Source organism: Pinus tabuliformis, chromosome 2_2, assembly GCF_031772625.1.
Source record: "Pinus tabuliformis cultivar Carrire ecotype Pingquan chromosome 2_2, CPIR1, whole genome shotgun sequence".
Taxonomy (NCBI): domain Eukaryota; kingdom Viridiplantae; phylum Streptophyta; class Pinopsida; order Pinales; family Pinaceae; genus Pinus; species Pinus tabuliformis.
In genome coordinates, this window is record NC_142300.1 from 323945344 (window position 1) to 323966716 (window position 21373).

At 35.5% G+C, this 21373-nt stretch overlaps 1 protein-coding gene across 2 annotated transcripts in view; it reads right to left on the bottom strand.

The window, feature by feature from the left end:
• LOC149192594 (MADS-box transcription factor 23-like) overlaps nucleotides 1–6987 on the bottom strand; it is a 417351-nt gene extending 410364 nt beyond the window's left edge. The window contains exons 1-2 of one of the 2 annotated variants that reach the window (XM_089406417.1): nucleotides 6814–6987; nucleotides 6375–6567 (exon numbers count right to left, since the gene is read on the bottom strand). In XM_089406417.1, the coding sequence (XP_089262543.1) occupies nucleotides 6375–6556 (182 nt within the window). In that variant the 5' untranslated portion in view covers nucleotides 6557–6567; nucleotides 6814–6987. Of the gene's footprint in view, nucleotides 1–6374; nucleotides 6574–6813 lie in introns of both variants that reach the window. The other variant, XM_089406416.1, reaches the window with a different exon arrangement.
• Between the last annotated feature and the right edge of the window lie 14386 nt (nucleotides 6988–21373).

Consider the following 21373-nt stretch of genomic DNA (forward strand, 5'->3'; position numbering starts at 1 on the left):
CAGAAATATCTGAACAACAACTGTAGGTTATGATAAGAGATCTTTGTGTGATAACAGGTCATGTAGTTAGATTAACTTTTGAACATATTCAGTATTTATATCTCCATCTTAGCAATTAACAGAGAGTGGAAAGAGAAATATCTAACAAATAGTGGAAGTTCCACAAAGTGGTCCATTACTTGACAACTCTTATCACATAAGCCTCCACAGCGTAGATGTGAACATTGTTGATCTTGCAAAGTTCATCAATAATAGTCAAAGGCAGTTACATTTTAAATGGAGGTCAAGTGGTAAAGAAAGAGCAGTGTTTGTGAGATTCTTGAGTGGATGTGAGTGCTAATGAAGACCAGCCACACAGATGTGACTATATGTAATTGTGATTCTTGTAATAATATTTGTAATGATGTAATGTAAGCATTAAAGGGGGGATTTGGAATAATGCTTATAGGTAGTATTGATTTGTTGGTTGTTGGAGTTTTGTTAGAGATTTTCTCAACAATACTCTTTGTGGAATGTGTTGGATCTCATTAGCACTATTTATGTGGGTTGTAATTTGGTTTTGAATGTAATATTCTAAGAATTTTGTGCACTATGTTTTTTCCTCAAAATAGTTATTTTAAATTCTTTAAACTCTATTAATTTTTAATATAAATTTTATATTTATTGAGTGTAAAGTTAAGGTTATTAGTATGATCACGAGTTATTTAATCACTGGATACACACACTCTTATTGGAACAGATATTGATGGGATTCCTCAAACCACTGTCCTTCCTAATTATTATAGATGAATTATCCAAAGTTCAAAGTTCAAAATTTTTATTAGAAAAATGTCAGTAAAGAAACAAAACTGCATAAAAATCTTACCTTTTTTTATGGTACTCTTTCCTATGCTACAGCCTAATACACACCCTTATTGGAACAAATATTGACGGGATTCCTCAAACTACTGTCCTTCCTAACTGTTATAGCTCAATTATGCAAAGTTTAAAGATCAAAGTTTTTATTAGAGAAAAATCAATAAAGAAACGAAATTGCATAAATTTTTTATTTTCTTTTATGTTACTCTTTCCTATACTACAACCTTATAGCATTTACTTTACATCATATGATACAATTAATATTATTTTAAAATATAAAAATAATCTTAAACATTAAATATCAATTAATTTTACATTTATATAATATATTTATATTCATTCCACGTATATGTTTTATTTATTAATATACAGAAATAAAATTAATTATAAAAATATAAGATTTATAAAAGGCAAGTTAATAATTTTATCTATGTTCTAAACTAACTTTTAAAATATAAAAAATAAAATTACTCATAAAAATGCTAAATTATTTTTTTCATTTATATTATATTTGTGAATATATGGTAATTAATTAAAATTTATTTTTATATTTAGAAATATATTTTAAATATTTAATATTATATTTTAAAACAAGTTAAAAAAAATAAAAAATAAAAATAATTATAATTATAAAAATATTAAATTCTTTTTTCATTTATAGTATATTTGTATGGATGAATATATGATAATCAATTAACCGTTATTGTTATATTTTGATATATATTCTAAATATTTAATATTGTATTATAAAATAATTTTTAAAATATAAAAAAATTAATTAATTATGTTAATTATGATTAAAGTTCAATAAGATTTATCAGAAATTAATCAAAAAATTTAATATATTATTTTATGTTTGAAGAGAAGTAAGAGAAGTTTTGTTGTTTTAATAGGTCAAGAAAGTTGGTAGTGTGACAAATTTTGTGAAAATTAAAATAGATTTTACTATAAACTAGACAATTTAAGAAAAAGTGATTTTCATCTTCAACCTTCTTAATAGAGGAGGAATATACATATAACATCCACCATGTCCAATTTATAAAATTAACTATAAAAATATAATTTTGTTTTTCATATATATTATATTTATGATTATATCATAATTAATTAAAACTTATTGTTATATTTAAGAATATAACATAACTTTATTAAATTAAATGGTTAGTAAAAGCTAATTGGCATCAATTCATGATAAACATCAAAACACTTGTTTTATGAAACATCTCACATAAATTGTTAAAATTAAAGAAATCATAAAAATTAATTATAACTTTATTTTAAATTATGTTATTCATTATAAAAGAATTAATAGGTAAATTAAACATATATACATTTAAAATAAACATATCTTACCAGATATTTAACTATGTAGATTCACCCTCCCATTATCATGGAGATTCTTAATTTATAAATATGATTTGTTACAATATTATTGGCCAATATCATGGTTCATCAATATCACATATACAAAAAAATGACACTTATTTATCTGGTACATGTTCATATGATATTTTTAATTAATCAATTTAATTAAAAAGACAAAAAATATATAACTATTTCAGAAATAATCTAAATTTTTGAGCCCCAAGGGTTAGCTCAGTTGGTCAAAATCAGTGCCTTGCCATCGAGTCCAATCTCCCCGAAGCCCTTGAGATCAGACCTTGCTAGTGGGCAGCGCGGCTAGATTTCCTTCGGGGTGGATCAGCCCAGATTTTTTGGTGAACGTAGCGCTAAAAAAAAATCTCAATTTTTTTATTTCTAAATATTACTATGAACTTTAGAGTATTATGTAGAAGTTAAATCCATACCATTTATCTAACAATTATTCATAATTAAATTAAAATAGTGAAAATTCTATTCCAAAATAAATACAAATTAATTAAACACTTATAAACATAATTAATTAAAACTTATATCAATATAATATATTTAACAAACTCTTTTAAATAATAATATATTATTTAAAAAAATTAATATAATAAAATTTCGAATTAATATTTATAATTCATTTTAAAAAATTAAAATGATAACATTATTATTGAATAATATAAATATACTTTTATTTTATTTTATTTCTAAAGTTTTAAATAAATGTTAAATTATAAATAATTCTTACTTTTGGTATAAAAGGATTTAACTTTTTTTTCTAATATCACCAAAGATTATGGTAGTTGATGGTTTTTTTTGCCCCATCGCGTATGAAAAAATAAAATATAGTACTTTTAGTTTATACTCGACCTCTAAATTATGTTTGTGAAACCTAGAAACTAGGCTTTTTTACCTAAAAATTAGATCTTTGATCTTCGAGTTGGGGTTTGTGATCAACCTGCAATAAACCGACATTTACAATGGGATAGACAGCTCTGAGACACGAATCCATGAAGAATGTAGAGTTATTCTACTGGGTTGAACTTATAGGGCGTAATCTAGTCGAGATATATAATCATCTTATCTCTTTTGAAAGTTACTGTATTTAAATTTCAAGGACTATTATATTGAAATTTTAGTGAAAGATTCATTATATTTCTTTTCAACCGTGTAAATAAATAAATGGCACTCTGAACCAACAACATAGACCTTAGTGTATTATTCAAGGCACCGCTTCAACATTAAAAACAAACGTGTCACATATAGACCTTACGGTTTAATTTGGTAATTTTCTATGCTCATAGACCTTACTGTTTAATTTAGTAATTTTCTCTGCTCGAAAACCGATGTACAGTGTAATAGAGCTAAGTTCAAATCTACAAGTTACATTGCGTGCTTACATTACTCAAATCTACAACTTACATTGTGTGCTTACATTACTCATAGGATAAGTAGTAGCATTTTTTTTTAATGGTGGTAGGATTTATTTTACGGTGTAATAAAGTTGCAGCATTATTTACAGAGGTTACCGGTTGGTTATAACACTAAGGGCAGACTACATGGTTACTTAATGTTTTGTATAACACTATGGGCAGACTATCACATAGTTAGATATTTATAAGATAATAAATTTGTATATTGTTTTTAGTGAGATTTTTTATAAGTGTTTTTGGTGGATTTTTGGGATCTACATTTTCTAAAATTTAACAAAAATTTATTATTAAAATCACAAGTTTATGGATAATCCATGCACAATCCAAATAGCTTAGAAATTTACTAAATCCATATACAACACAAATCAAAATTTCACCTTTTTACCATAAAATTCTCACCCAAAAAATCCAAAAAAACTCAGTAAAAACAACTCCATACCGAAAATCTCAGTAAAAACAACTCCATACCGATCCAGATCAGATCCGACCAGTGCTCCAATTAGACTTTGTTCATTAAAGATCAATATTTTTCCATTGAAAAAGGCAATTCGTCGAAGTTTTCCAACCCTAAGTCTGAAAATGTTTTGAATTGCAATTAGACTTTGTTCATTAAAAATCGATATTTTTCCATTCAAAAAGGCAATTGGTCGACGTTTTCCAACCCTAAGTCTGAAAACGTTTGATTTTTTAACTCCAGCCTTGCGAATTACCACGTCTGATTCTCCCTTTTCTTCGACTTTGCTCATTAATGATCAATATTTTACCATTGAAAAAGGCAATTCGTCGAAGTTTTCGAACCCTAAGTCTGAAAATGTTTTGATTTTTTTATTCCAGCCTAGTGAATTACCACGTCTGATTCTCCTTTTTTTCAGGGTCATCTGTTTACTCATTGGTTTAGAACCCAAACTGGAGCAGACTAGTAATTCTCAGGTTCAAATCTCTGAAACCCGTGTAACTTAAGATATCCAATCTACAATGTTATAAATCTGACATCCGAGTAAGTGAGTGAATGACAAAATGATCTTGATGAAAGAACTTGAAGTGTCCATTTTAGGAGACGATTTCGCATAAAAATCAACCTAATTAAGAAATTCTTTGCAGGTAAAAAATAAGAAATGGTTCAACGCATGTATGTGTAACTATTTAAATGTGTAATCTCAGACAACCATGTATGTGTAACTAAGATAATATATAAATGCTCCATGTTACTGAGATTCGTTTCAATTTCTCTTTCGATTTCTGTTCATTCTTCTCATTTTTTTAGCCATTCTTCCTTTTACTTCTTATCAACTTTATAGCAGTTACGGCCGTGAATCAAATGAGGTATTTGGGATTTTTGAGAATTGTTATGGCCATTCGCCACGGCGGGACAATTTTGTAAAATAAGCTCCTTTGAAACCCAGAAAACGAATATCCAGAAGTTAAACCCTGTGGCTGTTCTGTCTTTAACGATACGTCCCTATCTCCACGGCCCTGGAAATGAACGCCATCGTCTTAATAAAAGGCGGCCATCAGTCAAACCAATGGATACCGTTCCGCAGAAGAGCGAATATATCCTTCCTTGTTAGACGTGCCCCGCCCATTCTCCTCCTGCTGGAGTCCGTGGTATCGATTTAAAACGCACCTGTCCTGGCGATGCCAACACTGTACCTCGTATCTACGTTACCTAATTTTTCTTTCTAACGCAATACGCCAGTACAATACACGAACAATATAAACTTTGACAACAAAACCTCAAGGCCACTGTGCATATCAATGTAATATCTATGCCCGTGGTACCTCACATGTGACCATTGTACTGCGTTACCGCGTTTCGAACCTGGCAATTATCTGTGGGTAAAGAAAATCTCTGAATAGGAACAGAACGAACCGTCTATATGCTAAGATAATGGCGTGTGTCTAGGGAAAACTTCAAAGCTCTTTTGGAAAAGCAGATAACCGATCACACCGAAACAAATATCCAGAAGATTAAGCAAGTTTCAGCATTATTACCTCTAAATGAAAAAATCTTTAAAAGGTCGGGATCGGTTAATGTACAGATGTATAGTCACATAAAGAACAATAACTTTTTTAAAAGGCTTCCCAGATGGATTTGTTTAAGGATTCTTTATGGACTCAGGATGCCAGAAAATCCTTTCAAACACTAATATTATAGCGCGGCATGAAAAAAAAATGAACACTTCACTAAAACAATAACAGCTCGTTTTCATTCTGATAAATGAGGGCACGAAATTGGCACTAATCCTCTTCATCGCCATCAAAAGCAGGCCCGTATTCATATATTTTAGTACAAATTTCAAGAATTACCCGAAATGTTACAGAGATGAATCAATGAAATTTCCACGCATTACCGTAACCTATAAAGATCACACTCAAATAGAATTATCAGAACGGGAAAATCTTCTTGTTACTATTTCTCGTTCGATACTATATTTATTTAAAGCAAAGCAGAGGTTTCTGAACCGTTCGTTTCGGGTACATTTACCCGTCTTTAGTAGTTTTGGGCAAACAACAGACGAGAACAAAATAAGAAGCCTGGAATTGTGGAAAATAAACCTTTACAGACTATTTACTTTAAGCAGAAAAACATTGAAGTGAAATAATCTAGCAACGCACTTAATCAATTTTCATCTGATTGGGAAATCTTACGCATAAAAATAGGCTTTACAACTACAGAAATGGCAGCATGATGGCAGATGTTTAAAGGAGGAAAACCTGGAGCTGGAGAAGTCGTAGAGTCTGCCGGTATTAGAGAAAATGATGACGCCGACCTCTGCATCGCATAAGACGGAAAGCTCCTGTGCCTTTTTAAGCAACCCCATCCGCCTCTTCGAGAACGTCACCTGCCTGTTGCTTGTGCTTTCTATCTTCTTCAGCTCTATCTTTCCCCGCCCCATGGCCTCTCTCGCTGAATCTTTTTACCATAACCGAAGTCTAATTAATACTTCTCCGTCAGGATAAATTAAATAAATACAGCTAACTTCCTAACCTCCTGAATTCTTACGGCCAGATCACCATGAAAATACCGCAGTACAGTATATACCCCCAACAAATTGGACTGAAAATCTAGAATCCAGAACAAGTGAACAAATAAAAGAATGCAAGAAACCAGATATTCTACAATAAATATGTTCTGCAACATCATTTAACTTACACTATGATACAATACAGTCCAGCACAGGAGTTTTGTATTGCGATTTAACTCCTGAGTGAAAAAAGAAAGAAAATAAAGCGACTGGTCTTCTAGGGTTCCATCAATGGCGATGGAAGTGGTGAGTGCAGGGAAATAACGGGTGAGACGAGAAGCAATCAAAGTGAACGTACATTGCGTGGGTTTTCGTCAAAGTAGCATTTATCACGGGTGGTGTCACTGACCCCCTGCTTTCCACATAATACGCGCGATATGGGTAGAGGAGCTGCCTCCTGCCACGTGTCGATTACATCTCTAGTATCCAGAAGCTGCGTCCTGCCACGTGTCTAGTATCCAGAAGCTGGTCCTGCCACGTTTATAACGCAGCTATGGTATCACCATCACTAATTTGACACGAATCATTCCCGTTCCACCATCCCCACCGAACAAGATCGACATTTAACTGCGGCGGCCAACAGAGCAAGGGAAATGTGTGGATTTTGCAAATGAATAAAGAAATAATATTTTAAATCCCCACTGAGGATTTGTAAGGTTGATCGAGTGGCGCCGGTGGGCGAACTGCAGCTTTCCTCCGCATTCACTTATCATTTGTGTCGGGTGATGAAATTTCGTTTAAGGATGACGTTGTCACGCTTAATGTCGACTGTCCAATGCATTTGGACGCGTGTTCTATTTCCCATCCACGTACAGTTATGGGGGCGATGTGCATTAATATTCCTGACCTCAAATAATTAATATTGATTACCACATGTTAAACACCTTAATCTAGTAAGAAAGTGCAGGTGATTTGACTGGGAGAAACAAAAAGTCACGTTCAACTGAAGCGTGCCTGTACTTTGTGCAATTACAACCACCACCCCAATGTATGGTAAAGGCTCCCGGCACCCACCTTTAACAAGGGGTGGGGCTGTACTTTGCTACAAACATCCTAGTCTCATTCACTCAGGTAAGTGATACAGGTTAAGATGTGGTTGTCTGTAGTTGTGAAAAGTATACCTTTACATAAGGGTGGGGTAGAGGCTAGTATGTTGTGGGTAAAGTTTGAGATGGGTGTATAAATAAGGGAATGAATGGAATTGAAAGTAGGTATGCAAACTTAAATATACGCTGGATTAGGGTTTAGGTGTAAATTTTCGACAATTTTATATTTTATTATCTTTCAATTAAATTGAAATTTATTTATTTTGGATAATTTGATCTAGAGGATAGCAGTATACAGTATAAAATTTTAATTAATCATTCTTTAAAAGGGTTAGGATATGGGTTTTTGGGTTATATTTCTTCAATTATTTTTATTCAAAATTTAGTTTAAAACCTATGAAAATTATTGAACTGAAATATATTAATGGTTGAGATTCAATAAAATTTAGGATATTAAATTAATTTATGTATTCAAAAATATAATTTTAAATATGAAAATTTGAAATTTAATTAAATTTTTGTGATGATTGAGAAAAATTCATATAATATTTAGATTATATTTTTTAAAAATAATTATATCTTAATTCTAACACAATATATATATTATAAAATGTAACAGTTGCTTTTTTAGGCACTTTGCATTATGTCGAATGAGGATAAAATTGACCAAAATTTTGTGGCTACTAGTTTACTCGAAGGAAACGAGACCAATAACATAAGTGTAGAGTCTTGAGGTTGTGAAGACCTCATCCAACTAGAGTATCTTGTAAATAGAAACTTATAAAAATAGGTGGGTTGTGCCAAACCTTCACATACATAGACATGAGAAGACAAAAACGACTACTAGTGTTGTAAGCAAAAAAACTAGTGAGTCATAACAACTATTGGGCAGAATCTCCAGACATCCTTGATGGCTAATCACTACCCTTATTTGAGGAGAAGGAGATGTTGGTTGATCTCCTATCTAGAATCGTTAGCTTGCAGTCAATACTATTAATTTTTTCCTCCAGCTCACCGAAGTCGATAGAATTCTCCTATTCAATCCTCCTATACCTCCATATTCCACCTACAATAATATTCAAATGTTGTTTAACCTTGTGTTAGCTTTGTGCCATGATCGATAAAGTGAAAGGAGGGAATTAATTTTTTCCTCCAACATTGCCAATCTAATAGAATTCTCTTGTTGAATCCTCTTGTACCTCCATATTCCACCTGCAATACTCAAATGATGTTGAACCTTGTGTTGCCTTTGTGCCATGATAGATAAAGTGAAAGAAGTGCATGTAATGCGCCAAATATAGTGGGATTCGCAACCCCTTTTCGTGTGAGTTGGCATCATATCACGACTCGGAGAGTGCCTGCACCCTCCTTGGAGGAATAAACGTAACATTTTCTTAGTTGGTTTGACCCGCACGAGATTTCAACATTAAATCTTATATTTTACATATTACTTCATATCATAGCCACCATTAATTAAACTACCTTAGTGAGCTAAACACCCATTCACATCAATCCAAAACCTAATAAATAAAATGTACCATTAACATAATTACTGTTTAAAATTTTATAGGATTAAATTTAATAGAATACAAAATCTAAAAATAATCTAAAATATTCAATTTTCAATTTTGTTTTTAAAATAAACACTACATATTACTCTCTAATTTCTTATTTTATTAACATAATTTTTTAGACATAATAATACTTCTTTTTTTTTAAATTATACCAGTTCAAAATCCAACAACAAATTTAATTCTCTATTCTATTAACATAAGTTTTTACACATTCTAATACCTTCATCTTTAATTATACAAATGCAAAATCCAACCACATTTTTAATTATACAAATGCAAAATCCAACCACAAATTTAAACAGCCTACTAGATTACTTTATATTTAGTTGAACTCAATTCTATTTAAATTTAATAGAAATATTTAATTCTTTATTCTATTAACATAAATGTTTACACATTTTAATACCTTCATCTTTAATTCTACAAATGCAAAATCCCACCACAAATTTAAACAGCCTACTAGATTACTTTATATTTAGTTGAACTCAATTCTATTTGAATTTGATAGAAGTATATATATGACAACATTGCTCTCACAAATTGTTCGAATTTTTGTTAAGAGAGAGTTGGAAAAAAAACGTAATCTTAATTATAAGAAGGATTGTTCGAATTTTTATTAAGAGGGAGTTGGAAAAAAATCGATCTTAATTATAAGAAGGATTATTTTTTAGTTGTTTTTTTTTTTTTTAAATTAATTTTTATTTTTTAATAAAAAATTTAAAATAGAATAAATCATTCAACCAGTAAATATTTAATCAATATTTTTTAAGTGGTTTTAATTTTTCATGATGGAAACCTCATATTTTTAACCATTTATCTGAAAAAAAAAAAACCAAAAACATGCATCAAAATACATCTAAACATTGTAATACAAAAAGGCAAACACTAGATATAGTAGTGACTAAGAGTTATAAGATGTAACAGATCCTAGATCGAGTGCCACATTGAATCGGGAGAATCAGGGTCACTGAAAAATGGCTTTATCAAGCCTTTCTAAATAATGAGGGCAAAGATATTGTATCTCTTGCCTTTTTTTTAATACCTTACTCAACAAATTCTTCCTTTGCCCATGCATTATTTATTTAATATATATATATATATATATATATATATATATTTTAAAATGGTATAATTTACTAGAAAGTTATAAATTAGAATGGTAAATTAAGATTATTTAAAACAAATAAAAATAAATCATCCATTTTGAAGTGTCATTATTTAAAAAATTGTCTTTTGTTTTCATGAATAAATTATTTCATTGAATTTGGTCTATAAGTTCTAAGCAGCTATATAAATTAAATGATATAAATAGGCATTAATCCATAATAACCATCAAAACACTAACTTTATATTATATGTTGATCAAATTTTTAAAAATCATAAAAACGAAGTAAATTATAACTTTATTATCATTATTTATATACGTTAAACATATATACATTTAAACAAACATGGAACAAGATCCTTAACCATAAAGGTTTATCTCTATTTTATCATGAATAGTCTTAGTCTATAAATAGTGTTTGATACAATACCATGGCTTATGAATACAACATGCTCAAAAAATCATAACTCACTTTATATTACACTCGTTCATATCTTAATTTTTTTAAATAACCAAGTTAATTAAAATAGAGAAAATAACATAACTACTTTGAAGATAATTTGCAACCTTTGATTTGGGCATTACTATAAAAAATATTCTAGAATATTCGATGGAGGTTAAATCCCTATCATCAAAATAATAATTATTCATAATTAAATTAAAATTATAGAAACCCTATTCCAAAATAAACAAGCCTCCAGTATTAATTATATATATATATATATATATATATATATATTTGTAATGCTTGGTATGACCGTCTATTTTCTATTATGTATTTAAGGCAAATTTACAGCACATAGTTTTACCCGGTGGTCTCAACTCGCCTCGAGAGAAAACCGAGTCTATTGGCCATCAGTCAACGTTATACGCCATCCAAAAACATATCTTCTTTAGTCCTTCTAACAGAGCTAGGTATGTTTCAGTCTCATGATAACAAACTATATAACTATAACAACTAACATAGACAACTAGAAATTTAAATGTTATCTGCATAATCAAAACTAAGTATAGGTAGACTAATCTTGCTTGTCATTCTGGTCCTCAGTGTCTGAGGCTACTAGGGCAGGATCATCAGCAGTTGCTTCTGGCATTCCAATGATCTCCCAAATGCAAGCGATGCGTCGGTCGATATGGTCCATCCTAACATCCTGTTTATGCAGCTGGAATAGGATCTTCTCCATGTCTCTCTTATATTTGGGAAGGCCCTACATGGTAACTGCCATCCCCACAGATATTTGCTCAATTGCTTTGCCTAGCAGACTTTTCATCATAGAATACAGGTATAGGATGTGCTTGAACTGTGTAATTCACCCTCTTATGGTTCCTAGATCAGGCACCATTGTTCTCCAGACTTCAATTTCATGATCCGGTTCCAGCTCATTCTTCACCTAGTCTTCCCATCCATCTATCAATTTTCAGATTCCCTCTTCTACTTCCTCTTTGTATGTCTCGACTGCCTCAGCTATGATGCTCTCGGCAGCCTTGCAACCCCTGTGGCCATCCATCCTAATTGGTCGTTTGGTTGCCCAAGGTTCCGGGCCTTTGTTACCCCAGCCACGACCACATCTTGTTGGAGCCATACTCTGTCGATTTATAACCCGATAGTCGACGGTTACCCGTGGCCTTTATTGCTTCCCCTCCCTTTCACTTTGTAGCTCCTTCCTTCCCCGCTATACCTTCCACCTTCTCTGCACGTCCAATACACCTTCCCACTTCACCACCTTCCCTGCACATCCAATACACCTTCCCAGTTCACCACCTTCCCTGCACATCCAATACACCTTTCCACTTCGTCACCTTCCCTTATGTCCCCCTCTACCTCCTTGCCAGTTGACCTCCCATGTAATCAAGGCAAAGGACACTACACTCCCTGCCTTGAGCATGTGGGGTGCGGCTTCAATGAATTTCACTGCACTGCCCATGTCAACTTAGGCCTGGCGCCTCTGACACCGCCCTCATCCCGATCGAGGGCTTGGGTTGTCTAATTCTATCTCCCCTCATATTGCCTACAATCTTGTTCCAGGATTGTCTCCAAGGTTTCAAAGGTTGTGTCCCTTGGTTGGACTAGCCATTGTTTCTCCAACCGATCCTACTGATGGGTGCATCCCTAGTTTGAAAGGAAATTCGCTCCCTTGTTTCCTTCTCTCCTTACATGTTTGGCCTGAATGTAGTCAAATTTGGGGATAATTTCCCCTATTTCCTGAATTAATCTTGTTGTTTTCCAGCTCTGACTAAGTTTGTCCCACTTAGTGCCATTGTTTAGTTTTGTCACTATATTGATTACTAGGCTAGAATCCCCCTCCACTTCCAGGTTTCTGTACCCCAGTCTGATAGCTATTAGTAGGCCCTATCTAACTGCAACGAACTCCGCCTCATTGTTGCTAGCAATCCCACATCTTTCAGCATAGATGAAGCGGGTGTGGGCCTGGGAGTCTCAGAAGAGGCCCCCAAGACCTGCGTCGCTTGGGTTACCTTTGGAGGCCCCGTCGAAGTTAAGCTTGATGACTCCTTCAGCCGGAGGGGAAAAGTGGGACCTAGAGCTCATGATAGCTTTGCTTGTCTTCCATGCATTATTGTTGATCATTCCGAGTGCTAAATTTAGTTTTTGTAGTATTCGTCCTTCTTGGGGTGGCACCTACCAATCTTCTTCTTTCCATGATTCTTCCAGGATTGTTTCTCTGATGTTCTGTTCAATACCTTCCCACACTTTTTCCTGCAAGGTTGTTTTATGCTTGAAAAGTCTGCGGTTTCTCTCCTTCCATATGGCCCATAGGGTGAATCCTAGGCTTAGGGTCCAAGCCCTATTTACCACGGGGCTGGAATAGATGTGGTTTTGCCATATTGATATTGTTCCTCTGATATTGGTTGGATCTCTATCCAGCCTTTCGAAAATTTCTCGCATTTGTCTCCATTTTTGTTCCGCAAATGGACAATTGTTAAGGATATGTTCCATATCTTCCCCATTTTGGTTGCATAGCCTGCAAAGGGAGGGTCCCTGGAATCCTCTTTTCTGTAACTGATCCCAGGTCAGGATGCACCCTTTGCAGACCATCCATAGGAAGTGGGTTACTTTTGGCCACCACCCCCCTTCCAAATTTTGTCCCATATTTTATCATGTCCTTCCTGCTCCTGCCGGTTCTGAATATCATAGGCTTCACTTATGGAGAAAGTTCCTTTGGTGGTATGTCCCCATCTCAAGATGTCATCATTGTGACGTATCGTTATCTGCCTTGTCCTTAATTCTTTGTCTAGTTTGCTCCATTGTTCTGTGTTTACCGCTTGTTCCCAGTCTTCTCTAGTCTTCCATTTCTGCCAACTTACCTCTCCCTGCTCCTCCTTCTAGTACTGTTCCACTACCTGTGTATTACTATTTTGGATCTGCTAGTATATTTTCGTGATCTCCTGATTCTCTCATAGTTTCTCTCTTTGATTCCAAGAGTCTGCCTAAAAGCGGACTGTTTTCCCATTGTGAACTTCCCAGAAGGCGTGCTACTGTATGAGGTATCTATTGTTTGCTGCTAGATTCCAAATCGTTGATCCCTTTGGGGTGTCTTGATGTCTGAGGATATCCTCTACTTTCGAAGGAATTCTATACTTGCGGGTCCATATTTTCTTCTATAGGTCGTTACCCCCATTCGTCCATCTCCACCAAAGTTTGGCTCCCATGGTTTAGTCCAGGAGGTAGGGGTCCCTGAGTCCTAATCCTCCTTCCTCTTTTTTCTTGGTGAGGCCCTGCCATGACATGAGAGCCCATTTCCTGAGTTGTTGGGCACCTCCCTAGAGGAACTTTTTAAATATGTCAACCATTTTGGCACATGTTCCTTTTGGGGCCACCATTCCTGATAGTTGATAGATGGAAATCGACTACAAAACTGCCTTGAGCAGGACAGTTCTTCCAACTATGTTTAAGGAACGAAAGGTCCAACTTTTGAGTTTACCCTATAATTTTTGGAGGATGTTTTGCCAGCATTTGTTTCTTAGTGGGGTGTCCAACAGGGGCATACTCGGGTATTTAGTGGGTAGCGTGCCAGTATTGAAGCCTAGGATTCTAGCAAGGTAGGTCTTCACATTTCCTTGGGTGTTGAAGAAGAATATACAAGATTTGTCATTATTGATCATGGTTCCCGAGGCTTCCATAAAGGTATTAAGGATATTTCTTATACTGCTAGCTTCCCTCATGGTGGCTTAGCAGAAGAGCATAATATCGTCCACAAATTGCTGGTGGGTGATGGGTAGGTCACTCCCCCAAATTCTAGCCCTTGGAGCTAGGTGGAGCTTACCTACTACTTTATGTACCTACCCATCCCATCTGCTGCTAAGATGAACACGAAGGAGGAAATCGGGTCCCCTTGTCTCAGACCTCGGGATGGGTTGAAGGTCTTGGTGGGGTTTCTATTAAGTAGGATAGATAATATAGGCAAGGATATCAGAGATAGGATCTAATTGATCCATCTTTGAGCAAAGCCATATGCTTTGAGGATGCTCATGAGGTAGACCCAACTCAATCTGTCATAGGCTTTTGAAAGATCTAGTTTAATCATCATACCTGGGAGCTTCTGGGCTTTAAGGGAGTGGATTACCTCCTATGAAGAAATAAAGCCATCAAGGATTTGGTGACCTTCCACAAAGCCTGTTTGTTCCAGGGAAATGAGATTGGGGAGGAGTGGTTTCAGGCGTTTGATAATTAGGGTGGCAATAATCTTGTAAATGACATTACACAGGGCAATTGGGCGAAATCCTTGAGGATCCTCAGATTTAGCTGACTTAGGAATTAACGTAATAAAGGTAGAGTTGAGGCTAGGACATACCTTTTGTTTACATCTTGATTCCTCGATGACCTCCATGATATCCTGCCCCATGAATGGCCAGGTAGCTTGGTAGAATTCAGTAGTGAAACCATCAGGGCCTGGGGCTTTGTTCTTCGGCATGCCTTTCACGATTTCCTCAACTTCCTCTTTGGTGACCGCCCTCATCAGTGCCTTGTTCTGATCTACCGTTATCTTCTTGGGGATTTGTTGAGTGATTCTTTGAGTGGCTTCCTCCCTATTTTCCATGTTCTCAGTGAGCAGGTCCTTGAAGTGATTGACCAGCAATCCTTCCATCTCTTCATGTTCTGTTATACGTTGTCCCTCTACATTTTTAAGAGAGTAAATGTGGTTGTGCTGCCTATGGTTCACCATAGCTTTATGAAAGAACCTCGTGTTGCATTCTCCTTCCTTCAGCCATTGCACCCTTGATTTTTTCCTCCACATAATTTCTTCTTGCTGTCTTCGTTCCTCTATTTGGTTGATCAGTAAACCTTCCTCTCGCACCATTTCTTTCGTTCTTCCCTCATTTATCATCTTTTGTTGGATGTCTACCATACGTTGGCTGAGTTCTGTCTGGTTTCTAAGGATATGCCCAAACTCCTCCTTATTCCACTTTTTGAATCTCTTCTTTAATTCCTTAAACTTCAGTTGGAAGGTATGCATTCTATTATGGCCTTGTTGGGTACTTTGTGTCCACCATTCCTCCATCTTTTCCAGGATATCCTGGTTTCTGAGCAAAAATGCTTCAAATCTAAATGACCTATTCTTGGGTCTAGATTTTAAATCCACTTCCAAGTGAACCGACCAATGATCCAACCCCATACATGGGAGGATCACTACCTCTATGAAGATATCCTTGCTCATCAGTTGTTCAGAGATTAGGAACCTGTCCAGGCGGCTGGCTACTTTGTGTATACCCCCTCTTCTATTGTTCCAAGTATGGATACCATTGATTGTTTCTTTATCCACTAGACGGAGGTTATTGATGGCTTCACTGAAGGCTTCCATGTCCGAGTCGGCCCTTCTTATTCCTCCCCTTTTTTTCCCTTAGGGATGTGATCATATTGAAGTCCCCCCTACTATCAATAGCTCATCTGGGTATATATTCCTCAGAGCCCGCAAGCTGTGGAGGAGGGCTCCTCGTTCACCTGAGAGGTGCGGGCCATACACCCCAGACAACAGTCCCATTCGCTTGATCCTAGGATTCAGAATTTTCCTATGAGGATTCGGGGTAAACTTACCCATTCTTCAAACTTCACTTCTGTCGAGTTCCATAAGATCGCCAGACCACCTGCGCTCCCATTTGCATCTTGGGCAATGACTTAGTATTCAAGCCTGAAGTTTTACATTATGTCTTTTAACTTTTTTCCTTGATTTTAGTCTCCTGTATTATCATTATACTTGGCTTATCCTTTTTCAGTCTCTCTTTAAGGTACCTTCATTTGCCTCTGCTATTGAGGCCTCTTATATTCTCGGTTGTGATGATAATTTTTACAGCTTTATCGGTTGTTGAAACACCTCCAACAATGGCACTACTCTTCCTGAGTTCACCAGTAACTCCCCTACAAATTGTATGGATTCATTCATCTTTTTCCTATCTATTTTTCCCCCCCTTTTCCTTGTGTTCCTATCTCCTGGCTTTGATTTGCTTGAGCTCCCAATTGTTCATTCGATTAAAATAATAATTCATACCTTTTCTTTATGCTACAACATTTTTTCTCCATTACAAACTTCCCTAGTAATTGGTTCTTCTAGCTTCAACATAGATTCCACTTTCCACTTTCCTATTTCTCCTTTTAATTCAAAGATGCACCAAGCTCTCCACACGTTATCAGTGATCTATATTTTTATTACAATAAAAAAGAAATAAAATTTAGGATATGAAATTAATTTATGTATTCAAAAATATAATTTTAAATATGAAAATTTGTAATTTAATTAAAATTTATATAATTAATTTTTTTTTATGATTACGATAAATTTGAGAGAAAATAAAAATTATATAATATTTAGACTTTTTGTTTTTTTGTTTTTGTTTTGTTTTCTTTTTTTGTTTTTGTTTTTTTTTTTTTTTTTTTTTTTTTTTTTTTGTTATTTTTTTTTTTTTGTTTTGTTTTGTTTTGTTTTTTGTTTTTTTTTTTTTTTGTATAAAGACTAATTCTATTAAGAGAGGAAATGTATAGTACAAACAAGCTTGCAAGCGAAGCAAAAAAGCGAGGGAGCCAATGGAGATAGGCTCTCTACCTCGCTCCTTAGAAACAGACAAGGGAAGGCCAAAGAAAACACGGGAATGCAAAAGAAAGAACTAAGCAGAGAAAACTACCCCGAGGGGTCAGTTCCTACCACCCGACATTTTTTTCCTTTTTTCTTGATTACTTTGACCCACCTAGAGGAGTTTGGCTGAGCCATTACAAGTTGTAGACTATTCTGCACTGGCGACGGAATATCCTTATCAGAGTCTGAGGATGAAGAAGAGTGAGTACGTTTCTGAGAAATCTGAGGGTTAGAGGGGACTGCCGGATCGACCGAGGGAGCGTCCATCAGAGTCTCATCATTCTGCCCATCTGCTACGGTTTCCTCCTCATCCGAGCTAGAGAAGTCTAAATCATCCATACGACGGGGTGGCTCACAAGGATTCCAGCGCTTGGATTTGGGTTTGCGTTTCAGATTCTTCTTTTTGTCGAGGAACTGGGTGCAGGTACTCTGGAGGTGTCCCGCTTGATGACAATGTCGGCAACGGAAGGTTGTATTCTCGTAATCCAAGGGTTGAGTCCAGTGGAAATCTCCAATCTTGAGATTGATCTGATCCGACAGTCCTTTGCTGATATCTATTTCTGCACACAGTCTGCCATAGGTGTAGAGACCATTTTCCTTTCTTGAAGTATCTGTAGCCAGGTAGCGTCCCAAAGTGTTTCCAATGGCTAGGAAGACAGAGAAATGCCATAGATGTGCCGGAAGATTCGGGAGCCTGACCCAAATGGGAATCTTGGTGATGATGGCTGTAGAAGGGTCAAATTCTGGAAACCAAGGGGTGAGAAAAAGCCCAGCTGAGCCCCAGAACCAAGGGCCTCCCGTTAAGGCCTTTGGTAGTCTTCATTTGAGTCAAAAACCACAATGAAGAATCCTTTTGAACATAAGTAGATCTTGCTTTTTTTGGTCCAAGAGGTATGGATCCATTGATATAGCTCTGCTGTGCGAGGCCAAAGCCCATTAAATCTACAAATGAGTGCGGATTCTGCAAATATTTGGTAGCGATTTTCAAGCTCAGGATGAGAGCAGTTGATAGAAGGAATTTCCTCTGATTTGTCTACCAGAAACTGTTTTGGAACCCCATTTGGTTGGGCTGCTTTCGAAGAGGTCTGAGGTTGGGCAGCATCTTTGCAAGCTGCATCTTTATAAGAGAAAGAAGGGGCAGAGGAAGTCTGCCCAAAGGAACCCCCTCTTAACCGAAAAGAAACCCCAATAGAAGCGTCCTTATGAATGTTGTAGAAGGAAAGAGGAAGGGGATTCATAAGTTGCTTACCCTGATATAGCAGTCTGAGATAAGAGGAGGGGATCCTCAGCCAGCGTTCGAGTTTTTGCAGGAGATCCTGCACAAGATCTGTTGCGTGAACCCACTGCATCATCGTCTTGCTCAATAGTTTGATTTGGATCTGAAATGCCTGTGTCTCTTCAGACCGATCTGGCTGGTTCAATGGAGGAACCTGCTTCCAGCAAATCAGATTCGCCGATCTTGGAGCATTGGCTAAAGCTGGACGAGGAGCACAGAGGATGTGTGCTGCTAACCTTAATACTTCTTCACGCATGCCCGGCAAAAACAAGAAGCAGGAGCGCTGCTTGCTTACGACAGATATGAGATCTGGAGCATGCCAGCCACAGAAAAGGGATGAGGTGGATATAGTTATCCTTGGCTGAATCTTTGGCTCGTTGCTTCGGAAAATGAGATCGTCCCTGTGTGTCGCAGGAGAAAAGGGGCGGAGCGGTTCCCAGGCATCGCACGCTTTTTCTTTAGCTGCCCTTTTCTCCCATTTGATACTGCTCAGCGAAACCGGCCTTTCCACGCGTTTCTGGAGGTGGCTGTCCCTGGCCTGTTCTGCAATGGGCAGGAGCGCTTCAATAACGTTGAATATTCCTTGGTTCAAAAACTCCCGACCTCCAAAATCGAGATGCTTTGCAGGTGTGGGCGCGTGAAGGGGCAAAGTGCAGACCTGAGCACCATGCAAAGAAACCTCCCGGCTTGGACTGCCCTTCCCGACATCATGAGGATTGAAACCTAGGGTTGCAGAGGCGGCCAAGGGCGCAGCGTCCATTCCAGTCATTGCTTCTTCCATATTTAGACTATTTTTTTAAACAATAATTATATCTTAATTCTAACACAATATATATATTATAAAATCTAACAGTTGTTTTTTTTTTAAGGCACTTTGCATTATGTCGAATGTGGATAACATCGACCAATTTCTTTTTGCTACTAGTCTACTCAAAGGGAAACGAGACCAATAACATAAGTTCAGAGCCTCGAGGTTGTGAAGATCTCGTCCAACTAGAGTATCTTGTAAATAGAAACTAATAAAAATAGGTCAGTTGTGCCAAACCTTCACATACATCAACATGAGAAGACAAAAATGACTACTAGTGTTGTAAGCAAGAAAACTAGTGAGTCATAACAACTATTGGGCAGAATCTCCAGACATCGTTGATGGTTAACCACTGCCCGTATTTGAGGAGAAGGAGATGTTGGTTGATCTCCTATCTAGAATCGTTAGCTTGCAGTCAATACCGTTATTTTTTTCCTCCAGCTCAACGAAGCTGATAGAATTCTTTTGTTCAATCATCCTATACTTCCATATTCCACCTACAATAATATTCAAATGATGTTTAACCTTGTGTTAGCTTTGTGCCATGATCGATAAAGTGAAAGGAGGGCATTAATTTTTTCCTCCAGCATTGCCAATCTAATAGAATTCTCTTGTTGAGTCCTCTTGTACCTCCATATTCCACCTGCAATACTCAAATGATGTTGAACCTTGTGCTGACTTTGTGCCATGATAAATAAAGTGAAAGAAGTGAATGTAATGCGCCAAATATAGTGGGAGTCGCAATCCATTTTCGTGTGAGTTGGCATCATATCACGACTCGGAGAGTGCCTGCTATTGGGCACCTTCCTTGGAGGAATAAAATGTAACCTTTTTTTGTTGGTTTGACCGGCACAGGATTTCAACATAAAGCCTTATATTTTAGATAATACTTCATATCATAACCACAGTTAATTAAACTACCTTAATGAGCTAAACACCCAGCCACAATTAATTAAAATACCTTAATAAACTAAACACCCATTCACGTCAATCCAAAACCTAATAAATAAAATACACCATTAACATATTATTATTTAAATTTTTATATAAATAAATTTAATAAAATACATAATCTAAAAACAATCTAAAATATTCAGTAATTTTGTTTTTAAAATAAACACTACATATTACTCTCTAATTCCTTATTCTATTAACATAATTTTTTAAACATAATAATACTTTTTGTTTTTAATTATACCAATTCAAAAATCCAACAATAAATTTAAATCTCTATTCTATTAACATAAATTTTTACACATTCTAATACCTTCCTTTTTAATTATACAAATTCGAAATCCAACCCCAAATTTAAACAACCCTACTAGATTACTTATATTTAGTTGAACTCAATTCTATTTGAATTTGATAGAAGTATATATGACAACATTGCTCTCGCAAATTGTTCGAATTTTTTAATGGAGAGTTGGAAAAAAAACGTAATCTGGTAAATGTTTAATCTATATTTTTTTAGGTGGTTTTACTTTTTCATGATGAAAACCTCGTATTTTTTACCATTTATGTGGACAAAAATTCAAAAATATGCATCAAAATACATCTAATCATTGTAATACAAAAAGGCATTTACCATTTATGTGAACAAAAATCTAAAATTATGCATCAAAATACATTTAATCATTAATCATTGTAATACAAAAAGGCAAAACACTAGATAAGTAGTGACTCAAGAGTTATAAGATGTAACAAATCCTAGATCAAGTGCCACATTGAATCAGGAGAATTAGTGTCACACTGAAAAATGGCTTTTGAAATGTGGCAGCAAAGCATCAAGCCTTT